This window comes from Peromyscus eremicus, chromosome 6, assembly GCF_949786415.1.
Source record: "Peromyscus eremicus chromosome 6, PerEre_H2_v1, whole genome shotgun sequence".
In the NCBI taxonomy this organism is placed as follows: domain Eukaryota; kingdom Metazoa; phylum Chordata; class Mammalia; order Rodentia; family Cricetidae; genus Peromyscus; species Peromyscus eremicus.
This window is the reverse complement of record NC_081421.1, coordinates 124,648,815-124,675,644: the sequence shown is the minus strand read 5'-3', so window position 1 is coordinate 124,675,644 and position 26,830 is coordinate 124,648,815. Positions and strand designations below refer to the sequence as shown.

Below are 26,830 nucleotides of genomic sequence, written 5' to 3'. Positions count from 1 at the left end.
CTTGGTTGGGTCTGAGAGGCTGTGGGACTGGCAGGTGACAGAGATTTGTCCTGACTGTGGGCCAGGCAGGAAAACTCAAGCTACACAAACCCTATAGATTGTTTTAAATTTTCTAAGTCACATTTTAAAAAGTGAAAATAGATAAAATTAATTTGAAAATATATTTTAACTCAATATATCCAAAATATTTTCTTAGCCAGTAATGCTTCTTTGACCATTTCATACATGTATATAATTCGTTCTGACTCTCTGTCCTTTTGTACTTCTCTCCCCCCCACATCAGCCTCCCCCTCCTCCTTACAACCCGGTTCTCACATTCATGTCTTTTTTGTGGCCCACAGAGTTGTGTGACCATGGGTTTGGAGCAATTTGCTGATGCCTGGTGGGCTTACCAGTGTTTACACAACTGACAAGGACTCCCTCTTTCCCACTGTGTGTCTGTACCCAATAAGTCAGCAGGGAGGAGCAGGGCCCTGAGTCCCTTCACCTATGACTGACTGTTGGCAGGGCCAGCTGTGTGCAAGCCCAGTGCAGACAGACACAGCTGCTCTGAGTTCAAGACTGCAGGGCTGTCAGGCCCAGAAGATGGCATCTCATCCTTCTTCCTAACTTCTCTTACATTCTTTCTGCTCCCCTTTTCTATGGTGTTTACAGGGGTATAAATGTCTTGGTTAGAGCTCAGTCCTCAGCCATCATATTCTTCTGAGAACTTTGGGTAGTCAAGAGTCTCTGTAACGAAAGTTATTTGGGTACCTGCCCCAACATTCATCATTGTTCACTGCACAGAAAGGCTTATCTGATTAAGACTTAGAGTAGCTTTTGTATATGAGTAGAACATAGATATTTAGAAGGCAGTCAACACACTTTAAAATGAGCAGCATGTCACACAATTTGTATTTTACAATTACAGCATTTTCCGGTTTAGACTGGCCACTTCAATTCCTCACTTGGCTGTATCTGACATCTCAGCTTTGGAGGGATAGATGAACTTATAAATTACTATCGTTGCTCTACAGTTCTTTGAGGGAGACTATTTTATTCTTTGAAGGTGCAAACTGGGCTGGGGAGATGGATCAGTGGCAGATCACATGCTAGCTTTTTCAAAGCTGTGAGTTCAATTCCCAGGACCTTAAAAATGAAGAGGTTAAAACGAAAAGGTTAAACCATATTAACTTACCAGTACAGAGTGATAAGTAAGCCTTATTTTTGTAGTTTCAGGGATCAAACCCAAGGGCTAGCCCGTGCTAAGCATGCATTTTTACAAAGTATCTTTTAAGCATCTTTCCTTAACGATATATGTGGTGCTTTTTGTTTTTGGTTTTGTTTTGTTTTTTTGAATAACTGGGTAACAGATGTACTATAATTTATCTTTTTTTTTTTTCAGGGAATTTAGCCCAGGTTGTCCTCCAAATGCCTACACAGCTGAGGATTTGAACTATTGATCCTCCTGCCTCCACTTCCCAAGTGCTAGGATTACAGGTCTGCACCACCAATCCCAGTTCACACAGTGGCTGAAACCCAGCCCAGCGCTCCCAGGACGCTAGGAAAGCACTTCACAACCTGAGCGACAATTCTAGCCACGGGGTCCTTCAGGCAGAAGCGTGGCCGGCTACAGCGTGACCGCGGAGTCCTTCAGGCAGGCATGTGACCGGCTAAATGGTGGCCGCGGGGTCCTTCGGGCTGAGCGTGACGGGCGTGGGCGGGCGGGCGGGCGCGTGTGCGCAGGCGCGCGGGCCTTGACTCCCGGTGCTCGGGCGCGCGTCTGTCTTTCGGCGTTCGGACATGGTGAGAGCGGGATCGCGGCTGAGCGCGGGGCCGGGCGGCCGGGCGGGCTCGCCTAGCACGGGGAGGCGGCCGGGCGGGCGGGCCTGCGAGGCGATGCTCTCGGCTTGAGGCCTAGAGCTCCCAGCAACGCTCCTGCCTCGGCTCCTGAGGCCTGACTTGAAGCTTCCTCCAGCGGTTGCTCAGCGTTTCCCGCAGTTCTCGAGGCCGCTCGTTTTATCCGCTTTCCCTCTGGGCGAGCCTCTCTCGATTGGGCGGCCTGGTTTCTTTCTCTGCAGCGGGGACTTGGGCGTGCCTGTTTGTTTTCCCCCCAGTTAGATGTAATTTTGAATTTATTTTTGGAAATAATAATTTGGAACATAACAGATCCTTGAAAATGATTAAAGATGTTGTTTCAAAGTTATACATTTTAACTGGGATGGAAGAGAGCCAGCCTTGGCCCACACCGGAGGCAGAAGCAGGCGGATCTCGTGATTTCGAGGCCAGCCTGGTCTACATAGGGAGTTCAGATCAAGCAGGGCTTCATAGCAGAGACTGAATCAAAAAATAAGTTTTGGTAATTGGTTTGACCTACTTGGAGCTGATACCAAGCATTTGGGGACTGCAGGAGGTGCTCTGAAACCTCAAGCGTCTGCGTTGTGTTTCGTAGGCATACTTCAAAGTGTGACGGCCATTTCAGGTCAATGATGAGCTGGCATGTATTCTGAATCTAAAGCTGATTATTAACCACTTTAGCTCTAGAATTACTCTGAGACTTGAAAGATGCCGGTTACATACTTGATCGGGGATGTCACGTTTTCAGACCGTGTAAGTAAGTAACCATGAAATCTCTGCTTTTTTACCGCAAGGGCACACCGCAGAAGGATGTTGCTATCAAGGCAGATGCACCTGACACCCTGTTACTGGACAAACATGCCGATTATATTGCCTCTTATGGCTCAAAGAAAGATGATTATGTACGTATGATTTTCTGCTGAATCTAAGATTAACAGCTGCAGTAGTATTTGGCCTGTTTCTTAAGCACTACCTAATTGCAGAGGGCTGACATGTTCCCCTTTGAATTCCAATATGATAGGTGTGCCTTATATGCTGGAGGTTGATACTTGGTGGCATCCACGACACCAGTACATAAAGAGGCATTTCTGAAGTAGGCTAGGATTTGCAGGCAGGAGCGGTGTGTGCCTTTCTGGCTGGGGTATAAACCTTTAAGGTCAATGATGTGTTGGCATGTATTATCTGAATTATGCTGATGTGTAATAACACCTTAGCTCTAGAATTACGCTGAGACCTTGAAAAGGTTGTGCCTAAACTTAATATGATAGTGTACCTGGGGAAATACTGGCAGGAAAACTTACCACGCCCCTGTGATCTCAGCATCAAGGGGCCGAGCAGGGTCATTGAGTAGGAGAAAACCCCATGCTGATAGGAGAGACCCTCTCCAAAGAGGAAATGCTTGTGTAAAAATATTTTCGATACAGCAGCTGTATATCTGGGTCTTACAGAACATGTGGTATTAGTATAAACACTTGATACTTGGCAATTTCCATAACTTTAGTTAGGCACTCATTTTAGAGGGGGTTATAGGCCTAAATGTCCTGTGGATCCCTGTCAACTGTCTACCTACTCTTTTAAGCCCTGGGTTTGGCTTGCCAGATGGCACTGAGGTCCTTACTTGAATGCTTGTAAAATAATGCCTTATAGCTGCAACAGAAAGTTCTGGGATCCATGGAGGTTTCCATCTTCAGCAGTGTTAATCAGTTACACACTGGTGTCTGGTAAACAAGAGTAGGAATGCTGCTTGTTTTGATTAATTCACCTGCTGTTGGCATGTGGGAGACTCTAAAGCCTCATTTAAAGGTGGTCCCAATTGTCTTAAAATTGAAGTGGGTTATATGTGAAATGGCCTTTTTAGGAGTTCAGATTTCAAATTTCAGAAACTTCTATCGCTAGGAATACTGTATGTCTGAGTACCTGAGAATGAGTGGCATCTACTGGGGCTTGACAGTGATGGATCTCATGGGACAGCTTGATCGGATGAACAGAGAAGAAGTCCTGGTGTTTATCAAGTCATGCCAGCATGAGTGTGGGGGAATAAGTGCTAGCATTGGACACGATCCACACCTTCTCTACACTCTGAGTGCTGTCCAGGTAGATGCTGTGTTTCCTTAGGGTTTGGGGATTATAATTTACGGGGAGGCAGAAGAAATCTGTATCTTACTGTCAAAGTTACTTCTGTCCTTTTGTGTGAAGTCCTTCCTACAAGGTCAGTGATGTCATGGCATGTATTAGCTGAATGCTAACATGATGCAAATTCTCAAGTGATACTGAGACCTTGGAGGGTAATTTCACTGTATGTAACTGGAACTGACTCCAGTTGAAATTTGGTTTTAGCCAGGGGTGGGAAGTGGGTGGGGGGGGTGGCGTGGGATGGCGCACGCCTTTAATCCCAGCACTCGGGAGGCAGAGGCAGGTGGATCTCTTGAGTTCGAGTCCAGCCTGGTCAACAGAGCGAGTTCCAGGAAAGGCGCAAAGCTACACAGAGAAACCCTGTCTCGGAAAAAGAAAGAAAGAAATTTGGTTTTAGTGAAGAGCCAGAGCTTGAGTTTCTCAGATTGTCAATGGTTTATGTAGTAAAACATTGTGATTAAGGGTTTGGAGTGACTAATTTTAACTCCAGGTCAAATGCCTGTGCATTTGAGCAGTTTACAGTAAGCGTGGAGGGGCTTAATTGGTGACTTAACAGAACAAATCTGTGATACTCGCTTGCCTTTCAGATTCTTACTTTGTATGACAGCATTAATGTTATCGACGTAGATAAAGTTGTGGCATATGTTCAGAGCCTACAGAAAGAAGATGGTTCATTTGCTGGAGACGTGTGGGGTAAGACTGGTTTTAGTCAGCTACTCCATACTCAGAACATCTTTGTCTTGGTAGTAATCATAAGATTTCAAGTTGTTCCATCTTTTCAGGTCCCACTAAGCAGTTGGTCTAACTGGAATAAATGGCCTGCTGGAAGTCCCAGCATGCCGTGCTGGTTTGTCAGCACACCACACTCTAAAAGATAAGGTAGGTTCAAGTTTTATCCCCAATATTTATTTGGTAGCTTTGAAGGGCTGAACTCCCTGAAAAGAGGAAGTCTTTAAAAGTTTATGAAATTAGTAAATATCTGAGTTGGGAGATAGAAAAAATTCGTTTGATTATTGTAGATGATTTGTTTTGGGGTGGAACAAAATGCAGGCCTGAGACCAGCTGCTTTGTGGGATGTGAACCTTTTAACGTATCAGTAACGTTCATTGGCATATAATAGTCCTCCCATTTTGTAGGTTCCTTCCCTTTTGGGCCCCTCTAAGCTACTTAGAAGGGCTGTTGCTTTCTGTTTTTCTAGCTGGTTTCCTTAGCTTTTGGGGGAGATAGCCTCCAGGTAAACATAAGCTAGCCTGGGCTTTGGGGAATTGAATGGGCATGGTTCTCCAGTTTGTTCTTCAGAAACCTGTAGCATTTACATGACTGCCTTGGCTCTTTTTTGTCTTTTAGGAGAAATTGATACCAGATTCTCATTTTGTGCAGTGGCAACTTTGGCTCTCTTGGTAAGCTTTAAGTGTTGTGTTGAGGGACCTGATTAAGCATTTGTGAGTGCTCTGGGCATTTGTAATAGGTTTTATTTCTTTTTGTAGGGCAAGCTTGATGCTATTAATGTGGAAAAGGCAATTGAATTTGTCTTGTCCTGTATGAACTTTGATGGTGGATTTGGGTGCAGACCGGGCTCTGAATCTCACGCCGGGCAGGTAAGTTTGCTATTAAAATTTAGAGGAGATAACCAATATTAAAAGACAAACAATGTTTTGTAGTAATTGTTGTAAATGGCCGTACCTTGTTACATAAGGAAAGTGGTTTGGGGGGATGTGCTGTGTACACAGCTTCAGTCCTTGTAAGTAATACATTCTTATCTATATGGGTCTACATTTTGTACTTTTAATTGTCGGTTATAGGCTGTTGGAATGGCAGACATGAACGTCCATGTGTGACTTAAATTATAACAATGAAAACATTCTAACCTGACCCAATGTGTCCGAGTTAGGACATTATTTGTCCAGAGAACATTGTGTAAGTTGTAAATTAATTGGCCATAAAGAAATTCCAAGCATAATATTTCACTGTGACATTGAGTCCTAATGTAACCTGATACGAGATGGAGTTTGAATAATTTTGGTAGTGTTTGTAACTTAATATTAAATTATACCTGTGTACTTTATGTCTGTAATTTTAGATCTATTGTTGCACAGGATTCCTGGCGATAACTAGTCAGTTGCATCAAGTGAACTCTGACTTACTTGGTTGGTGGCTTTGTGAACGACAGTTACCCTCAGGTGGACTCAATGGAAGACCTGAGAAGGTATTGTCTGTAGTGGCTCCTTGAGTGGGTGGTGCTGTGTACTTAAAACTGAGCTTTTCTTTTTTGTAGTTTCAGTACTCCTTAAGGAGAGTGAGAGGTCATAGTGAAAACAGAACTCGGGGCTCTCATTGACCCTGGGAGGCACAGGCATGAGATATTTGTGAGTTTGAATGAAGCCAGTCTGGTCTACTTAGGGAAACCCAGGATAGCCAGGGCTACGTAGAAAGACCCTGTCAATAAAAGTGGTAAGGGCCATAGTGAACACTGAACATTGAATCTAGGCCCCTCAGGTAACATGGTAGCCACAGAGTAAGTAGGCTATTAAGTTAGCATACAGGCACAGCAAAAAAAAAAAAAAAAACTTGAATGAAGTGTGTCAGCTATCCCATCCCAAAGCTGCTGCAGACACTGAAATCTTCTGAGTAAATGACAATTATTTTTGCAGAGCATTTCATCTTGAAGCCATGTAATTTGTTTGCTTACGGAAAATGCTGGCACATCCAGACAATTAAGAAATACTTCCAATGAAAGTAAACTGGCATTTGCATTTATTAACAGGACTTACTCTGTAGTTAGTTAACCTGTAGCAAGTGGAGCTTGCTATGTGTGAGGGGCAGAGAGAAGCTGTATGTGCTAGTTTCCTGTGCTTGTGGGAGTGATGGGCAGGGAGGTGTGCCCACAGGTAGTATCTAAGCAAGGCCTCAGTAATTGAACTTTGGCTGAGACAGAAACCAGGCTATCTTAACGTGCCTATTAGTCATTCTTGGAGCTCAGTAAAATGCAGGCTGAAGGATCTGCAGGGTTAATTCTCAGCAGATATGTGTCTACCTGGACAGCACTAGTTGAAAATGGTCTGCCTAGAAAATCTTGTCTCGTAGTTTCATGAATCTATACTAATGACCTCAGCTGAAAACGGAGTAGGATATTTTAAGTTAAATCAATGTATGTTTGCCACCTAGTCCTGAAGTGTGAGTGCCAATATGTGGGAAGTAATCTCAACTTGTCCAGTGACGGTTTCTGGGTTTTCATTGTTACCGTCTTGTACATGCCTAAAATGTAGCAGTAGTGCTGCCTCAGGGTCCTTAGTTCTGTCCACCATTCCTGACCCTTGTTCACTTCCTACTGTTGGAGCATGGGTGGGATTAGACATAAAATAATTTCTAAGGAAGTAGAGCAGTAAAAGTGCCAACAGTCTGACTGGTCCCCCCCCCCCCCTTCTAGTTACCGGATGTGTGCTATTCCTGGTGGGTTTTGGCCTCCCTAAAGATAATTGGGAGACTTCACTGGATTGACAGAGAAAAGCTGCGCAGCTTCATCTTAGCATGTCAAGATGAAGAGACAGGAGGCTTTGCTGACAGGCCAGGAGATATGGCAAGTACAATTCTGTGCTTTTGCAGCTTTTCACTGTTGGTTGATTTATGGTTCTGGGCCTTTGTTTGGGCTGTAGAAATAGTTCTAAAGGCTGCTTTGAGAGTCTGAGGCTGGAGCTTATAGAAATACTGTTGGTGAGGTCCTGCATGTTAAAAGCACTGGAGTCTTTCAGAAAACTTGTTAAAGCTATATACAGAAATTGAATAACTTCATTCTGTGGGTCAATTATTGAATTTTCATGTCTTAACTGTTTGTACACTTCCCACAGGTGGATCCTTTTCATACCTTGTTTGGCATTGCTGGATTGTCACTCCTGGGAGAAGAACAGGTTAAACCTGTTAGTCCTGTCTTTTGCATGCCCGAAGAGGTGCTTCAGAGGGTGAATGTCCAGCCTGAACTAGTGAGCTAGAATCAGATAGGTGAAGTGTTTATCAGACCTAGAAGTGACTGTTAATATTTTGTATATCTCATGCTAATGATAAATTATATAATTATATGTATTGTAAAGTAAACATGTATTTAGAATGTTTCTGTATCTCCATAACAGCAAATGAAAGAGCTAGTATTTAATTGGTGCCTTCGTGTCCTGTTGACCTGTGACAATTGTGATGGCAAATGGTTTTTGTTAACTGATAGAGTAAAACTCAAGATTTAAATAAAAGATGAACAAAATTAATTAACAAATTAATTAATTGGCTGTTGTGTATGTAGCCATTTCTTTAGGAAACATTCCCTTTGTGGAGATTATTTCCAAGGCTATAAATCATAAACAACTGGTAAGGAGGATGCATGGGTGGGGCTGTAGGCAAATTTTTCAGGAAACTCCAGGCTCCACTGTTGGTTTGGACCTTGTAGGCATGCAGCTGAGTTACCCACAGCCCCAAAAGTTTTTTGTTTTTTGCTCCCCCCGTCCCAATCATTAATGAATTGGTTTGCTTCATGGGTTTAGGTGGAATTGTTTCTTGGGTCTGATGAGCCCCTGTCTGATGAGTTAAATCTTGGGAGACACTGGACATTTGACATTATATTGGGTTTTGAATTGATTGGTGGGTTGGTCACAGATTGGGTGAACTGTTGGTATAAATTTGGACAGTATATATTTACTTCTGGGTTGAACCTCTGCCCCTTGACACACAAAAGGAAGGAAACAAACGAATCCTCTCCCCTTTCTGAGATAGTCCCACTTCGTGCTAGACCTCCACATCATCCCCAACCAAGTGCTAGAGTTCTGGGGATCCACCTGCATTCCCAGCAAGTAGCCTGTCAAATGTGCACACCTGATAGGTTAGTGTCCAGGTGTCTTCCAATGTCCCAAGAAGAGTTGCTTAAGTATTTCAGTCACAGACCATGAGGCTACACACCTGGTATACTCTACATGTCTCCTTTCTATTGCTGTGAAGCCTGGTTTTCAGAGGTTTAGTCCATTAGCATGGTGGCCTGCAGGCAGATGTTGCTGGAGAAGTAGCTGAGTTCTAAGCCCACCCCCAGTGACACTTCCTCCAAGGCCATACCTACTCAAGAAGCGGTGCTGCTTCCTAAGAATTCAAATATAAGATGATGAGGTGTGTGTGTGTGGAGGGGGCAGCGTTGGGGGCTGGGGATTCTAACTCAAACCACTACACTACATATGTCCTGTTAACTGGAGAGCATTTATCCTCAGTGCTGCCACCTGGAAGTTGCTATATTTAAGGACTGTAAAGAGTGTTCCAAAGGTTAAGTGCAAAGCTGTAGTTGAAACTTTTTCCCCCCTACTGTGTAGCTGCTGGCTGTAACTGGGTGACCTCACGGGTGTTCCGTCTCTGGTTGATACTATGCCATGTGTACAATACACCTTCATTCTTAGACACTGGATACTAGGCACAGGGTGATGAACTAAAACTCGGGTAAGTGTATTGGGGATGAAACTGAGGCACGCGTTTATTATACAAGACCCTGGGTTCAGTCCTCAGCAAGGTCCCTCCCCTCCAAGTGCTTGGCTAGTGTGAAAATTATTAAAAACATAAATTTCGTAATAAGAGAATGAGCTGTTGTGACAATTGATAGCCAGGTTGTTGGTGACTGGTGGGCCTTGAATTGTGGAGGCTGACCTGTGCTTCTGAATAACGTGCTGGGACAGGCCAGGCAAAGGGGACAACGGCCCGCGCCTGCGCTGTGCCTGCGCCGCGAGCGCACTGCGCCTGCGCCTGTTCTCCCGCCTTTCGGCCGCGTGACCTGCGGTGCTCGAAGCCGCGCGCAGATCCTCGCGTCGCAGAGGCCTGAGGGATGCTGAGGCAGGCGGCCTCCTCAGCCTGGAGCTCCCCACGCGGGACCCCGCGCGGACATCCCTCGGCCCCGGCCTCCGCGTCCCGGCCCAGCACGGAAGGCGCCGCGGCCGACAGGAGCAGCAGCAGCAGCAGCAGCAGCAGCCCCGTGCGGCCTGCGCCAGGCAAGGCTCCCCGGGCCGGCCGGGGCTCCGGGACCACGGCGGGCCGGGGCTCGGGTACCACGGCGGGCCGGGGCTCGGGTACCACGGCGGGCCGGGGCTCGGGTACCACGGCGGGCCGGGGCCTCGGGTGCCACGCGGGCCGGGGGCTCGGGTACCACGGCGGGCCGGGGCTCGGGTACCACGGCGGGCCGGGGCTCGGGTACCACGGCGGGCCGGGGCTTCCGGTGCCACGCGGGCCGGGGGCTCGGGTACCACGGCGGGCCGGGGCTCCGGGACCACGGCGGGCCGGGGCTCGGATACCACGGCGGGCCTGGGCCTCGGGTACCACGGCGGGCCTGGGCCTCGGGTACCACGGCGGGCCGGGGCTTCCGGTACCACGGCAGGCCTGGGCCTCGGGTGCCACGGCGGCCCGTGCCAGGCAGGCTCCCACACCGAGCCGGGGAGTTTGATAGTCACTACAAGTCTTCGCTAACCGGGGTGCAGGGGCCGGTGGTTGGTGCCTTTAACCTCAACACTGGCGATGGCGATCACGGTTCAAGGCTAGCCTGGGCTCCAGAATGAGCTGGTCTCACAGTTGCAGACCAAACAAAGCACGGCGGCTTTAAGACGCTGAAAGGAAGTGTGGCTTAGCTCTGCCTCCTCTTGTTTGTTTAAGGCAGGTTCTCTATGGCCCAGGCTTCACTTACATTCACTAGTAGAAAAACCTGCCCTGAAGTTCTTCAGCGGTCCTCCTTCCTGCCTTAGCCTCTTGAGTGCAGTATTATACCATGAACCACCATGCTTGACCTTCAATTTCCTCAAAAAGTGTTTTTCACCTTTTTTCCCCAAACCCCTCTGAGTGAGTGGGTCGGCATGCAAGGCTCAGGTGTGGAGGTCAAAGGACAACATTCTGGAGACAGCTCTCTACCTCCACCAAGTGGGCCCTGGGAGTCAGGCTTGGTGGGGAATGCTTCCACCCATTGGGTCATCTCGCTGGTCCCCTACTTCTTAAAGTATATGGTGAATGGGAGATTGTGCATACGTTTTCTAATAACGGAGAGCTGAGCTTTGGCTGACGGGTTTTAGTCTTTAAGTTCTAAAATGGGATGATAATAGGTTAAAGTGAACATCTCATCTAATTCAGATGCTCAACTGTTAAAGTTGGTCCTTCTGGGGCTGGAGAGATGGCTCATCGGTTAAGGGCACCAGCTGCTCTTTCAGAGGTCCAGTGTTCAATTCCCAGCACGCACAGGGGCTCACAACTGTCTGTAACTCTGATGCCGGAGGATCTGATGTCCTCTTCTGGCGTCTGTGGTGCACAGGCATACATTTAAAGGGGTGAAAGGTCCTCCAGGGTGAGTTCAACTCGTATGGAGGATAAAGAGAGGATTGGTTGACTGATTTTGTGAGTGAAGAAGTACTTGTTGAAGTCGTCTGTGTCTAATATTAGGTTAAAAATGGTTAAGAGAAACACGCTTAAGAATTAGAGACATGATTCCATAAATCATGATGATGAACTATCTGTCTGACAATTCTGAAGTGGGAATCTGGAACAGAACTGAGCCACAAGACACGTTTATTTATTTTGCGTGTGTGTGTGTGTGTGTGTGTGTGTGTGTGTGTGTGTATGTATGTATGTATGCATGCATGTTCAAATGTGTGGAGGCTTTTGTGTGTGAGTGTATGTGTGAGCATAAAAGGCCCAGGTTGATATTAGGAGTCTTTCTTTGTTACTTTCCACCTTACTCACTGAGGCAGGGTCTCTCAGTTGATCCCAGAGTTTATCAATATGGCCAATCCAGCTAGCCAGGTTGCTCCTTGAACCCCATCTTGGTCCTCCAGGAACTTGAATCACGATGGGTCACATTGCCATCTGGCATCTGTGTATATCCTGGGAGTCAGAACTCTGGTACCCCTGCTTGCGCCTTATCCTTTGAGCCGTCTTCCTAGCCCCAAAAACATTTTAAAAAAAAAATAATGATTTAGCTGAATATGGTGGGGCATGCCTGTAATCTTCCTGTTTTCTATTTAAGAGGCTAAGGCATGAGGATTTGGAGGCCAGCCTGGGCTGCAGATTAAGACCCTGTAAAAAGAGGAGGACTATTTGACATATCTATAGATTTTCAAGAGTTAAGTAAAGTGGATGAATAAAAGTTCAAAATGGCTGGTAATAAAGAAAGTGAACACTGGTAGAGAGACAATGTGTTCACCCTTGGACATTTAGAAATTCTTGGAAGACATATAAAAGTTTATGTCCAAGAAGTTGCTAGATATGGTGACATTTCTTTATTTTTACTTTATAGAGTTATCTTCTTTTTATGTGTATGAGTTCTCTGTGTGTAGCCCAGGAGCCTGGTCTCAAACTCCCTATGTAGCTCAGTTCAGGCCCTTGAAGTTGTGTTCCTTCTCCTCAGCCCCTCAGCACTGAAATGAGAGACATGAGCACTACACCTGGCTGGTGCATGATCTTGAATATTTTTTATGAGTGTGTACATTTCCTACCAGATGGAGCCATCAGGAACCCTCTTCCATTGCTTTCTATCTTATCCCTTTGAGGCAGACTCTCCTTGAACCTGGAAGCCGACTTCATCAGCTAGGCTGGTGGAGGGCAAGCCTTGTGCCCAGACTGTTGGATTGTAACAAGCTGGGATCTGAACTCAAGTCCTCATGGCTGCACACAAGTGTTCTTAACCCCTGAGTTGTACCGCTAGCCTCTAACTTCTGAAATTTTCTTTGAGATCGGGTCTCTGTATATAACCCTGTCTGTCCTGGAACTGGCTATGTAGACCAGGCCTGCCTCAAACTCACAGAGTTTATTTTGTTTTTGTTGCTGTTTTGAGGCTTCTTTTGTTTTGTTGTTTTTTTTCAAGACAGGGTTTATTCTGTAGCCCTGGCTATCTTGGAACTAAGAGATCTGCCTGCCTCTGCCTCCCAAGTGCTGGGATTAAAGACGTGCACCACCACCACCCTCACCCCCACCTCTATCCCATTCCACCCCTCAGCTACATCACCTGAAATCTTTTATTTATTTATTTATTTTTAAGATTTATTTATTTATTTTTAATTTATTTATTCATTATATATACTGCTGCATGTATGCCTGCATGTCAGAAGAGGGAACCAGACCACATTATAGATGGTTGTGAGCCACCATGTGGTTGCTGGGAATTGAACTCAACCTCTGGAAGAAGAACCAGTGCTCTTAACTTCTGAGCCATCTCTCCAGCCCTATTTTTAAGATTTATTTATTTCTTTATTATATGTACAGTGTTCTGCTTGCATGTATCCCTTCAGGCCAGAAGAGGGAGGCAGATCTCATTACAGATGGTTGCGAGCTACCATGTGGTTGCTGGGAATGAGATGCCCAGAGTAAATAAATATTGATTCAGTAGAGTGAACTCTGTAGGCCGACAGTCAAGAGGAAGGCAGAGAAGGGGACTTGGTACAGGAAACTGCAGGCAGTGTGAGGAGGACAAAGACACGTGGCATAGAAATCAGGGGTGGGAGAGCCCTGTGTTTTCATTTGCTTGTTTGTTTCTTTGGAGCTTCTGTGTTACTAGACACTGTGCTGGGCTATTTATGTACACTGCATGAAATGTTATGACATGGCTCTAAAGTAGGTAACATGTTGGTAAGCAACTGTCTGAAAAAGTACTGAAGCCAAGTGAACCTGAAGCCGACTGTCTAACACGGTTTGCATAGGAAGAGACTTTCAGATGAGGAGGTTAATGAAGGAGAAGACATTTAATTACAGTATAAACTACACCCGCTGGCTGAAAGGAAACCTGATTTTTGCAAGAGTAGTCTTAGCGAACTTGTAGAGGCAAGAGCCATATCAGAATATCCCCTTAATCAATGAATTTATTTTTTGAAGCAAAATCCCATGTGTCTCAGGCTGGTCTCAGCTCACTCTGTAGGTGAGGATAACCTTGAACTTCTGAACCGCTTTCCTCTACCTCTCAAGTGCTGAGAGTACAGGTATGCATTACCACATATGGCTATGTGGTGCTGGGGATGGAACCCAGGACCTCATGCACACCAGGCAAGCACTCTATCCACTGCGCACACCCCCAGCACTGTGTCAGCACCATGTGTTAGTACATGATCATCAAGCCAGGTGTGGTGGCACGTGCCTATAATTCCAGCACTCAGGAGGCTGAGGCAGGAGGACCATACGTTGGAGGCAACTCTGGGCTATAGAGTGAATTCAGCTGCAGCCTGAGATACATAGTGAGATTTGTTTAAGAACAACAAACAAACAAAAATTGTCAGTGATCAAAAGAGACATAGAAGTAGAGGGAGGCTGTCTGGGAAGAGGAAGGGTCGGTAAAGAGTAGCAGGGGCACAAGAGAGGATAATAATGGAGGTTGGAGATGATCAAAATACAATACATACTTGTATGAAAATATTAGGGAACCTACTATTGTGATAATACAAACTAATAAAGCCATGAGCACAATTGCCAATAATTATTATAATTTTAAATTATCAGATTAAATATACAGGAAGTAGATCTAAGTTTTAGGATTAATACATAATTCCTTAATGCTTATCATTAAGAATTATTCATAATTTTTCAAATTTAGGTTCATCATTTGGAAACAAAAGATCTTATGCAAAACACACAGTTGCATCCAATTTTCCTATTGGTACAACAAGCTCATCTTCTGCACGAGATGCCAATTATCCACAAATATTTAGAACTCCGTTATCTGCTGGAAATCCCCAGAGATCAGGCTATAAAAGTTGGACACCTCAAGTAGGATATTCAGGTAAAATTGGTGAAAGATTAACCCTGATGTTCTTTTGAAAATTTTAAAGTTGTGTAAATTATAAATTGGGTGGTTAGCTCATTTGTACTTCATCCATCACTGATATGGAGAACTGGAAGGTACATCTGTCATTGACCCATGTGATCAGGGTAGGCTGACATGGCTACGTGCTTCCTGTTGTTGGTTAATAAGTGTAACCTTGCATTATCTGAACTTATTTTGACAAAAAGGAAAAAAATCTCTTTCATGTGATATTTAAGTGAAAACTTTGATCCTAATAGTACTATCAAGTGTTTTTTCTAATACTGAAATTTTAATTTTTATCTAAATGTACTCAGTTTCGTTGAGGGATCAGTGAGTGGATGTTTGGTGTGCACCAATTCTCTAAGGCATATATAAGACTATGTCTTGGCTACAGGGTGTGTAAATGTTGCCTGATTCTTCCTGGGAAGATAAGAACAAGCATCTGTCCACCCTAGATAAGGAATCAAAAGCAGACCAAGGAAAAGATCCACCGAACTCTAACTTGAAATCTCACTCACTGAGATTTTGGGGGTAGGAAAATGGGTGACTCAGATCAGTGACTTCACTGAACAGTTCCCCCGGGCATGGGTTCCTAGAGCTTCCTGCCCCACCTAAAGGTAGCCGCCCTAGTCTCCTCCTGAAGAAAGTGTTCCTGCTTATACTACCTAAGAAGAAATGGAGCCTCCAGGAAGGAATGCTTCATTCAGAAAGAACAGCTGTGTAACATATGTGCATACATTTTAAGATGCTACATTATTTTTGAAGCACATAATGATACATAATGGCATTTCAGTGGAGACATACTGCATATACGATGGTAGCCCCATCACAATTATAATAGAGGTGACGATTCATATTGCCCAGTGTTGTCATTACACCTTAAAAAATGTTTAGATAGCAAACACCTACCTTTAGTACCCAGTCACCATTTCAATAGCACCACCTGCTGGGGGCCAGGTGTAGATGGAAATTTCTCCGGTCCTGCCTTGCTCAGCAGTCTGGATGAATCTCTCCCACCAGCAGTCCCACAGCTTATAAAATAATTACTCAGAGGCTTATATTAATTACAAACTGGGTGGCCTATAGCTTTAGCTTCTTGCTAGCTAGCTCTTTCATCTTGAATTAATCTATTTCTATAAATCTGTATGTTGCCACATGGCCGTGATATTACCAGTCTGAGGGCATCTTGTTGCTCCTTTGGCTGCATATTCGCCTCTCTCCTGACTCCGCCCTTCTCTCTGTATCTCTGCTTGGATTTCCCACCTGGCTGTAAGCTTTCTTGCCATAGGTCAAAACAGCTTTTTGTTTGTTTGTTTTTGTTTTTCAAGACAGGGTTTCTCTGTGTAGCTTTGCGCTTTTCCTGGAACTCGCTTTGGAGACCAGGCTGGCCTCGAACTCACAGAGATCCGCCTGCCTCTGCCTCCCGAGTGCTGGGATTAAAGGCGTGCGCCACCACCGCCCGGCTAGCTTTATTTTTTTATCAAATGGGAGCCACATATATTCACAGCATACAGAAAGACATCCTATAACATTTCTCCTTTTCTATCTAATCAAAAAGGAAGGTTTTGGGTGGCGGTGGCACACGCCTTTAATCCCAGGACTCGGGAGGAAGAGACAGGCGGATCTCTGTGAGTTCGAGGCCAGCCTGGTCTACAAAGTGAGTTCCAGGAAAGGTGCAAAGCACACAGAGAAACCCTGTCTCGAAAAAACAAAACAAACAAACAAAAAAAGTAAGGTTTTAACTTTAACGTAGTAAAATTATATATAACAAAACAGTTATCAAGCAAGAATTACAGTTACAATATCTAGTCTATTTGTATCTGGCAAAATTAAAGAAAATATTCTGTCATCCTATTTTTGTGAGTCTGAAGTTTTATATCTAATTTATCTTTTATCATGACTAAGGAAAACTATATTTAGTCTTCAACTCCATCAAAGACCCCAGAAGGATATAATATTACCTGAGTAAACAGAAAGTGCATTGCAAGCAACTTCCATAATTCTAGAAATGACAAAGACATCTGGCTACCTGGACAGTCATCCAAAGTTCCTCTGTAATGTTTGGGCATCTGTCTTCAGCCTACAGGCCTAGAGTCTCTGGCATAGCTTTCAGTGAAGCAGGAAATTTTAAGGACTGTTCTACTCATTCTGGCAAAGTTCGTCAGTTGCTTCTCCCTGTGTCCTGTAGAATGTCTGGTAGTTTCTTCTGTGAAGCAGGAACCTGAAGGACCATCTTGCCTTGTAAAGTTCAGTGGTCATCTTCTTATGGGTCCTGCATGTCTAGTTTATATAACATATTGTCAAGCAGTCAAGGTAAGAACAGTTTTTTGCCCAAATGGCTAACTTTTGCTGTAAAGAAAGTAAAGGAGTGTCTTCGATGCCCATCTTTCTCTTTAAAGTAAATTAGTGCTGCCAGGGGCAGACATGTCTCATTGCCCAGAAAAGTATAAGTTTTTAAAACATTTTAAATGCCATATTTTGTAGGTCTTTGAAGTGTTTGAAGAGTACCTACCTAATTGAAATATATCTGTGTATACCTAGAAAACTTAATTAACATGACTGTAAGTTTGATTATCATAGATGACTAATTATTAATCTGTATTTCTAAATTATACATTACAGTTTTAAATGAGTTGCATAAACATAATATCTTAAACAAGAATGGAAATGTATATACAGTATAACAAAATTGACCTTAAATTTGTATTAATAAACCAAAATCCATACCAGTGTATTTTGAAATTAACACCTGTTTTTTTGGATTAAAATAGATTCAATAATCTACCTTTTTTTCATCATTTCTATGTCTTATCCCCCTTTCTTATTTTAGAAAGAGATTGACTATGACCAATAACAATTTGTAACCAAACCCCTAAACAAAGACAAACATCCATAATCAATTTTTTCTGGGTGGGGGGAATGTGAACATAGTCCTCTAGGCTACTTCCTTCAGCTCATGACTGGGGATCATCTCACAGCCAACCACAAGACTTATGGTTTTTATGCTTATTGTACTTTCTTTTAGAAACTACATTATATATGTATTTTGTTGATCCATTTTGTGTTCATGTACTGCATTCATTTGCTGGGTCTTCTACAACAAATACAAGTTGATTGCCTTAAACATTTTCTTATCTGAGTCCTCTCTACTTGTGTTACTCTTGGCTATTTTTTTGGTCTCTTCCCACAGTATCTCTGTGCCCTAATGTTCTCACATTTGTATGCCATTTATAATGGGCTAAGGCCACTTAAGTGGCCCACTTAATATTAATAACTTCTATAAAGGGTAAACATGGTTTTCAGATATAGGTAAATAAGGTCACATTCTTAGTTGCTGAGGATTAGAACTTCAGCATATGAATGCTGAGGATACAGTGAGGCCCATAGGATCTACCTAAGTACATTCAGTATTTCTAATAATTTTGCTTCTCTGTTGCTATCAGATCAAGTGTAAATATGTGGGCATCATCATGAGGGCTATTTCACATCTATCTCTTTAGCAAATACATCCAGTATCTCACAGAATCTTCTCACTTCCCTTCTGCATTTCAGCCATCCTAAATATCTGTCTGTACATTGAACAAAGAAGTCTTTCTTTTACACTTGAAATTTATGCATGCTATTCATTCATTCATTCATTCATTCACTCATATACTTACTAGTGTTGGGGATCAAATCCAAGTTCTGACACACAGTAGGCACTCACTCTACCACTGAGCTAATCTCTCAGTCTCCCTTAAAATAAATTGAGTAAATAGTACCTCTTTGGTAGAGTTTTATAACAATTAAATGAAGTAAATAATTTAAGATGCCCTTGACATATGATACACACTTAGTGAATGTTTGTGCTTGGAGCTATATACTGGTAGTTGCACAGTACATTTATGTGTATACACTTCCATTTGTTGCTTGTAGTCAGCTCTTGAGTAAGACAGGACAGTTAATATATTATACTTTCTGCTTTATGGTTACTTACAAAATAATTTAGACTTATATGTAGACAGAGTTTCCTGTCCCAACTGTCTGCTCCCAATAACCAGCAGCCGCTTCCCAAATAACTGACTTAGAGACTTAATATAAATTATAAATGCTTGGCCAATAGCTCAGGCTTGTTACTAACCAGCTCTTACAACTTAACTCATTTCTATTAATCTGAGTGCTGCCCCAAGGCTTATGGCTTTTTCCTCTATCTCATTTTGTATGTCCAATTCATTCTCTATCTAGCTGGTGAATCCTCTATCTAGCTGGTGACTCCTCTGACTCCGCCCTTTCTCATCCCATCATTCTCAGTTTGGCTTTCCCACCTAACTTTATTGTTAAATAAAGTTTATTAAACCAATCATAGCAACATATATTTACACAGTGTATAGAAGGATTGTTCCACAACATTTATAGAGTAAGGTGAACAATATGTGTTTTAACCCCAAATTAAAAATTCCCTTAATGACTTTATTCCAGTAAAATTAAAAAATAAATCAATGTATAAGTTTATCCTCTATGTGTAAAATTAAGGCTTGATGTGGGAGCTCAGCCCAGAAATCAGAAAACTGTAGCCAGATACAAGGATAGCCACCTCTGAGTTTGCAAAAACCTCACAAGCTGGCAGATAGCAGTTGGTAGTGTAGGCCTGTAATCTCAGCATTTTTTGAGAGGCAGAGGCAGGAGGATTGCCTCAAGTTGGAGGCCAGTCTGTTCTCCTTAGCAAGTTCTAGGTAGCTGGGGATATACATCCTATCTCAAAATTAAGGCAAACAAAAAATCCTTAATGTGAAGTTAAGTTTTGACATAATACTTTTTTTGTTCTGCTTTTAGAGACAGGGTTTTTCTGTGTAACAGTCCTGGCTATCCTGGAACTTGATTTGTAGACCAGGCTGGCCTTGAACTCACAGAGATCAGACTCAAGAATATTGGGATTAAAGTTGTGCACCACCAAGCCCAGCCTGACACAATACTTTAATAATTTTATTTGTGCCGGGCGGTGGTGGCGCACGCCTTTAATCCCAGCACTCGGGAGGCAGAGCCAGGCGGATCTCTGTGAGTTCGAGGCCAGCCTGGACTACCAAGTGAGTCCCAGGAAAGGCGCAAAGCTACACAGAGAAACCCTGTCTCGAAAAAAAAAAAAATAAATAATAATTTTATTTGTTTGGTAATGGAGTTTTTGTTTTGTTTGTTTGGTTTTTGTAAATAAATGTTCACTGGGTGGTGGTGGTACATGCCTTTAATCCCAGCATATGGGAGGCAGAGGCAGGTGAATCTCCGGCATAACCTGGGCTACACAGAGAAACTCTGTCTTGAAAAACTAAAACAAAGAAGCAAACAAAGGTTCTTCTTTTGGATGTATTAACTAGATTTGGTACCTGTACAAGACCTGTACAAGGTCAAGGCCACAGATCAGTCACCATTCCTGTAGGCAGCACTAGTACTCAGTAGAAAAAAAAGATGGAAGGAGACATGTTGGAGTGGGAGTGTTCATGGACTGAGAGAAGAGCAGGGTTGGTAGTGGGTGTGATCAATTATTAATATACATTGTGTTTCATGTATGAAATTATCAAAAGAATAAATAAAAGATATAAAAATAATAGACTTAGGGCTTTGAGGTCTTATATGAAGGAATTATAAACAACTACTAACATTCATGTGTGTTCTTGATTTGCAAACTGTTACCAGCCACATCTTCTGCAGTGTCTGCTCACGCCCCGTCCGTCATTGTCGCTGTGGTGGAAGGAAGAGGGCTGGCCAGGGGTGAGATAGGAATGGCAAGCATTGATTTAAAAAGCCCACAGATTGTATTGTCACAGTTTGCAGACAACACAACATATGCAAAGGTAAGTTTTTTTACAACTCAGAAATTTGAAGTGATTATAGGTGCACAAAAGAAAAAAAAAACAAGCACATTAATGTAAAAAAAATTGTATTGGAAATAAATATTTGATAAACTCAGATTAATTTTGAGTTTAGACTGGTAAAACCAGTGAGTGAAATATGGCCTATGTTTCTGATATTTTATATTTGTATTTAGGTAGAGATGTTTAATACATCAGCATTTGAAGTACATTGTAACTGAAACATTGAATTAGAACTGTTGGATTTTATCTGCACATCTTAGTAATTTACTTCTTAGAATAATATATAACTACTTTGGAAGCTGTTCTTTGTTTACATTAAGAAAATGATTATTTTAACAATTTCAGGTGATCACTAAACTCAAAGTTTTATCACCTTTGGAAATAATAATGTCAAATACTGCTTGTGTTGTGGGAAATTCAACCAAATTGTTTACTCTGGTCACAGAAAATTTCAAGGTAAGAGATTTTCATTCTGGTAACATTCAAAATGTAATTATTTAGAATCCATTTCATATTATAAAAAGCAATTGTTTGACTAGCTATATATTTAAGGTCCTAAGGTAGTCAATTCATACAAATTATAGTCTAATATATTACTAAAAATCATAAAAGTTATTGAGAATACCCTTGATTTGGCACCCTTCTTTAAGCAAAACAGAAAAATGTATCAGGTAGTTAAGAGGTGTTCTAGTTTGATGTCTGAGGCTGTGCTATAACACTGACCAAAAAACTGCCTAGGAGAGGGAGCTAAAAGCTACTTAAGCTTACAGTTGCAAAGTAGAGGCCAGGTGTGGTGGCAGAGGCAGGTGGATCTCTGCTAGTTCTAGGCCAACCTGGTCTACACAGTGTTCCATGACATCTAGGGCTATGTAGAGGGCCCTGTCTCAAAAACAAGCAAACAAACAAAATTTTGAAAAAATTGTAGGGAACAGTCCATTCTCACTGGGACATAAAGGCAGGAGCTTCAGCAGCTAATGGTTATATACTAACAAAATCCTGAATGGAGTAAAGGAGCAAGCCACGAAAATATTTCAGATAGAGGTATTACAAGAAAGAAAAATCAATGTGTTATTGTTCCTATTATAACCCACTGACCATACAGAGAGCTTCTTAAGTCAGGAGCAGTATGAAGTGGAGGGAGTATGAATCTCGGAATGCAAGAAGTCTAGCTCTAAACTGGATGATATGTGAGCAGTGACTTGACTTTTCAGAATTTTACTTACAGAAAATTGGAATAAAAAGACTTGTGTTATAGAGTTGTTGTGAAGATTAAATAGATACTTAGAAAAGTCGAGGCATGTGTGTTCCTGCCTGTTGAAGGTTCCTGTAGCCTTAACAGAATATACTCCAGAGTCCATTGGTTCGTTCTTTCTTGACATTACTTTCTGGGGGAGAGGAGCTTCTTTTAGCTAGGATCTCATGTACTACTGCAGGCTGGCCTTGAACTTGCTGTGTAGTTAAGTTGACCTTGAACTCTTGATTCTCTGCCCTCACCTCAGTGCTGGGATTGCCTGGCTTTATCCTTTTTTTTTTTTTTTTCAAAGTAGGTAAACTCTTAGTTCACAACTTTATTTTCACATTCCTCTCTGTTTCATTAAATAAAGAGAGCCACTATCACTGGACATGGTACCCAGGCCACCCTCATGTTACACCTAGCCCTTTATGCACCAAGAGGAAGGAGAGAGACAACATTTATGGGTTCCAAAGACTTTAATAAATCACCATATGAATAGGTAATCGGGCAGGGCTGCAAGACAGAGACCCGGGAGCATTGTTTCTCCTGACAGCCCTGAGCAGTGGCAGAAGTGGGGTTATAAGCACAAAATCACAAACATTTGTTGCCAAGTTACAGTTATGATTTTCACCAGTCAGGATTTAGAGATTAGGGGCTTCCTTGGGTGTTCCATCATTGTCAACCAACCTACAATGCAAGCCTTTCAATCCAACCAACGAGATTCATTTGCTTTGTTAGAGATACTATTTCTAGAGAACTAAAGATGCATAATGACTATTTCTGTGGTTTAGGGAGGAGGTTGACTCAGCCGTTGGAAAGTTCTCAGCTCCTCTGGGGCTTGGGAACCTGAGCTTTATTTCACCCTACAGGTAAAATGGAGTATGAAGTCAAAATGGTAGTTCTTAGGTCAAGCTGCTTTTGGCTGCTCCCTTCAGACTGAACAAGGACATCTAGTCTCAAGAAACAAAAATAAACAAACAATAAGATACCCAGGAGCTACTATCTTCACTTTTGAATAATTTTCCCCATGTAGATTTGATGGTGGAATTGACGTATTTTCATCATTGCACCACCTAGATCTAAGGGATGCCTTTTCTCAGTTATTTTAACTTACAGAGGACCTGAAAAACCTGTGTGATGTTTCTGTGGAATACAAGTCCTAGGTGCCAGAGACTCTCATGCTTATTGTTTTATTATTGTCCTTAATATATTCGGTTAAGTTCATGAAAGTAATTTCTAATTGAGAATTACATGTTGTACTGTCATTCACAGAAAGATGGACAGCCATTTTCTTTTTCTCTCTTCCTTTCTTCCTTTCTTTCTCCCTCCATCCCTCTCTCTCTCTCTTCAAGATAGCATCTCACTATATAGTTCTAGCTGTCCTAGAATTCACTCTGTAGACCAGGCTGGCCTCTACCTCATGGAGATCCACCTGCCTCTGCCTCCCAAGTACTGGGATTAAAGGCGGGTGCCACTACTCCCAGCTTCTATTTTCATTTTATATATTAGAAAAATTTATTTAAATATTGGAAACAATAAAAATAACTTTCTACAATATTTAAGATACCTACTTATATACTACAAAGTGTTTAAGAAATCAGAGTTATTTTTGTGGAGGTTGTTTTGTTTTTAAGACAAGATGTTACTCTACTTTGAACTCATGAAAATACTCCTGCCTTAGCTTCTCCAGTTTTGGGATTATAGATATGATCCACTAGCTTTAGGTAAGAGATTAATATTGAACAACAGCATGACATTTAATGACTTATTTGAAAATTAAAATCTTTTTTCAGAACGTTAATTTCACTACAGTCCAAAGGAAATACTTCAATGAAACAAAGGGCTTAGAGTACATTGAACAGTTATGCATAGCCGAGTTCAGCTCTGTCCTAATGGAAGTTCAATCCAGGTGAGTTACAGTAGCTCTCTGAGTGCTGGGTCCTCACAGGGGAGATCTCTTCTCTGTCCTGTTCTGGCTGTATTACTATCTACCACCTAGAAAAGGACCTGGCCCACAATACACATCCAGTTAGTACTGAAATAAACTTTTCTACAAGCTGTATATTTATGATTTAATTTAGATTTTCTCCAAATGAATTGTCATTTATTGCTCTGATAGTAGCTGCTCATTTACCTCATAGTGAAAATCTTGATTAGCTATAGGATACTAGAAATTTGAGTCCCAGAAGAGAAACATAGTTAGCCAGGCATGGTGGCCCATGGTTGTGATCTTAGCACTCTAGGGAGCTGAGTCAGGATTGCTGCAAGTTCAAGGCCAGTTAGAGCTATCTGGTAAGTTCCTGGCTAGTCAGTCCTACAGAGTGAGACATCTTAAGAAACAAACTACAGCAAGACAGTGGTGGCACATTCTTTTCATCCCAGCACTCGAGAGGCAGAGGCAGAGGCAGGGGGATCTCTGTGAGTTTGAGACCAGCCTGGTCTACAGAGTGAGTTCTAGGACAGCCAGGGCTACACAGAAAAACCCTGTCTTGAAAAAAAAAAATCAAGAAAAAAAAGAAAAGAAACAAACTACTATTATTCTCCCTCCCTCTCACTCCTTTTCTCCCCCCCCCCCCCCCCCCCACTCCATCTCACTGTGTCCCTGGCTGGCCTGGAGCTTGCTGTGTAGACCACGTTGGCCTCTGCTTGTTGTCTTCTAATAAGCAGTTTGTTGAAGTATACCACCCTGTAAGTGACAGACTTAGATCGTGGTGGATTCCAGGCAGTCCTAAGCTAGGGAAAGACCACTTCAAAAACAAACACTGTTTGTCCATTGTCCAGTGTTCAGTCAGTTTTATAAGATTATTTACTTGGTTTCCAAAATTTGCATTCTCAATGTCTTTTTCTCTGGATTTAAGAAATGCTGTCTAAATGTTTTTAATTATCCTAATATCAAGGTGAATTAAATGTCTCTTTCTGCAGCAGCAGCTGTTTATTTACCCTGAGTTTACACTGCTTTTCTGTGGTCACTCACAGGTATTACTGCCTTGCAGCTGCTGCAGCCTTGTTAAAATATGTCGAATTCATTCAAAATTCAGTTTATGCACCAAAATCGCTGAAGATTTATTTCCAAGGTAGTGAACAGACAGCCATGATAGATTCATCATCAGCCCAGAACCTTGAGTTGCTCATCAATAACCAGGACTACAGGTAAGGCAATCTGAGTGGTTCTTATAAAATGTCAGCGATTTCTGTGAATGGTTACTTGAAAGTTTTAATTAAGTTATTGGTGGAGAAATAGTAAATAAACATTTTTAATCACTGCTCTATTGTTGCTGAACCCAGATTTTTCACAAAATCAGGTTTTCAAAAGAATTGAGTTAACTAAACAATAAAAAACAACCCTTCAGTTGCCAAGATTGGGTGAAGGACCGTAAACAAAGTAGATAAACAGATGCTCAGTGTGAGCAGAGTTCCCGGGATGACGCTGTGCTTTCCATTGTGACTTCCGCAAGGCTGAATAACTGATTAGGCTGCAGTGGTTGTGGAGAAGCTGGACTATTGCATGTGTGGAGCCTGATTACAGTTTATCTTGAACTATCTTTAGCCTTTAACAGGCATTCCTTGCCCACCTCTGTACCGTTCTTAGCACCCTGTGACGAACAGATAAAAACATTTTGAAATGTATTAACAAAACTATTTTCTATCAACCAGAAGGCCAAGAGTTATCAGATAGCATCTCAGGCCTATAGCTGAGCTATCTCTGCTTTGCTCTTTCCCCTACTGTGTATCACCAGTGTATTACAAAGTGCCTCAGTTTAGGACCTTCTTTGTTCTATTACAATAAAAATTTTTTAAAACTGCATCCATGTTGGAACATGGAATTTGGGGTAACCTAAATCTGCATTCCTGGGTCACGGTCACTCCCATTTGGCTCCAGAATAAACCATCTCTTCTCCCCCATGAGGTAAGAGTTGTGTTTTTGTGTGGACACCAGTAAGTACATGGATAGATGCTCATGGTCACTAGTCTGGAGGAAATACAGGTATGTTTACATTTAGCTGCCACTTGACACCACTAGCATGTCCACTGAAATTGCTCTACAGTTACTTTTCTATTACTCTTCTTATGTAGATGGAGTTTTCCTGCCTGGCCCACGGTCAGGGCAAATCTCTCTCACCCGCCAGTCCCTCAGCCACTCAGACCCGATCAAATAAACACAGAGACTTATATTAGTTACAAACTGTATGGCCGTGGCAGGCTTCTTGCTAACTGTTCTTATATCTTAAATTAATCCATTTCCATTAATCTATACCTTGCCACATGGCTCGTGGCTTACCGGGATCTTCCCATGCGGCTTGTCATGGTGGCGGCTGGCAGTGTCTCTCTCTCAGCCTTCCCCTTCCCAGAATTCTTCTCCTTGTCCCGCCTATACTTCCTGCCTAGCCAATGGCCAATCAGTGATTTATTTACTGACCAATCAGCAACACACTTGACATACAGACCATCCCACAGCACTTCTTATGTTATCAGAGCAAAGAAAGTCAATGACCAACTCTGGTAATTATTTAAATTTTTCATTTTACATTGATTTGAGTGTGTGTGTGTGCGCGCGCATGCGCGCGCAAACTTACATTCTTTAACATGTGTGTAGAAGTCAGAGGACAACTTGTAAGAGTTGGTTTTCTCCTTGTTCCATGTGGGCTCCAGGGATCAAACTCAGGTCACCAGTCTTGGTGGCAGGTACCTTTACCCACTGAGTCATCATGCCAGACCAAGATCATTTTTTTATGTGATTAAGATTATTGTCTAGGGGGCTGCAGAGATGGCTCAGAGGTTAAGAGCACTGGCTGCTCTTCTAGAGGTCCTGAGTTCAATTCCCAGCAACCACATGGTGGTTCACAACCATCTGTAATAGGATATGATGCCCTCTTCTGGTGTGCAGGCGTACATGCAGAACACTCATACATAAAATACAAATAAATAAAAATTTTTGCCGGGCGGTGGTGGCGCACGCCTTTAATCCCAGCACTTGGGAGGCAGAGCCAGGCGGATCTCTGTGAG

At 42.6% G+C, this 26,830-nt stretch overlaps 2 protein-coding genes and 3 non-coding genes across 7 annotated transcripts in view; all 5 read left to right on the top strand.

Annotated features, from left to right (window-relative positions):
- Window positions 1-1,714: 1,714 nt before the first annotated feature.
- On the top strand, window positions 1,715-8,222 carry Rabggtb (Rab geranylgeranyltransferase subunit beta). Of its 2 annotated transcripts, none has more exons than XM_059266485.1 (8): window positions 1,715-1,785; window positions 2,631-2,738; window positions 3,733-3,930; window positions 4,557-4,662; window positions 5,317-5,369; window positions 5,457-5,567; window positions 6,050-6,175; window positions 7,397-8,222. In XM_059266485.1, the coding sequence occupies exons 1-8, from the start codon at window positions 1,783-1,785 to the stop codon at window positions 7,652-7,654; spliced, it is 963 nt and encodes a 320-aa protein (XP_059122468.1). In that variant the 5' UTR covers window positions 1,715-1,782; the 3' UTR covers window positions 7,655-8,222. The 2 variants fall into 2 exon arrangements, with proteins under 2 accessions (XP_059122468.1, XP_059122469.1); XM_059266486.1 differs by lacking the exon at window positions 1,715-1,785 and having other exon boundaries at window positions 2,589-2,738; window positions 7,397-7,546; window positions 7,815-8,222.
- Window positions 2,461-2,540, top strand: LOC131913933 (small nucleolar RNA SNORD45). Its single transcript, XR_009380004.1, has one exon. It is a non-coding gene; the product is annotated as a small nucleolar RNA SNORD45 (small nucleolar RNA).
- Window positions 2,992-3,073, top strand: LOC131913934 (small nucleolar RNA SNORD45). Its single transcript, XR_009380005.1, has one exon. It is a non-coding gene; the product is annotated as a small nucleolar RNA SNORD45 (small nucleolar RNA).
- LOC131913935 (small nucleolar RNA SNORD45) lies at window positions 4,045-4,116 on the top strand. Its single transcript, XR_009380006.1, has one exon. It is a non-coding gene; the product is annotated as a small nucleolar RNA SNORD45 (small nucleolar RNA).
- Window positions 8,223-9,348: 1,126 nt separating the features above from the next.
- The window catches only part of Msh4 (mutS homolog 4), a 61,267-nt gene continuing 43,785 nt past the window's right edge, over window positions 9,349-26,830 (top strand). Inside the window, exons 1-6 of one of the 2 annotated variants that reach the window (XM_059266481.1) lie at window positions 9,349-9,429; window positions 14,537-14,722; window positions 20,414-20,571; window positions 20,938-21,048; window positions 23,620-23,735; window positions 24,803-24,976. In XM_059266481.1, coding sequence (XP_059122464.1) covers window positions 20,500-20,571; window positions 20,938-21,048; window positions 23,620-23,735; window positions 24,803-24,976 — 473 coding nt within the window. In that variant the 5' untranslated portion in view covers window positions 9,349-9,429; window positions 14,537-14,722; window positions 20,414-20,499. Of the gene's footprint in view, window positions 9,430-9,784; window positions 9,972-14,536; window positions 14,723-20,413; window positions 20,572-20,937; window positions 21,049-23,619; window positions 23,736-24,802; window positions 24,977-26,830 lie in introns of those variants that run through there. The other variant, XM_059266482.1, reaches the window with a different exon arrangement.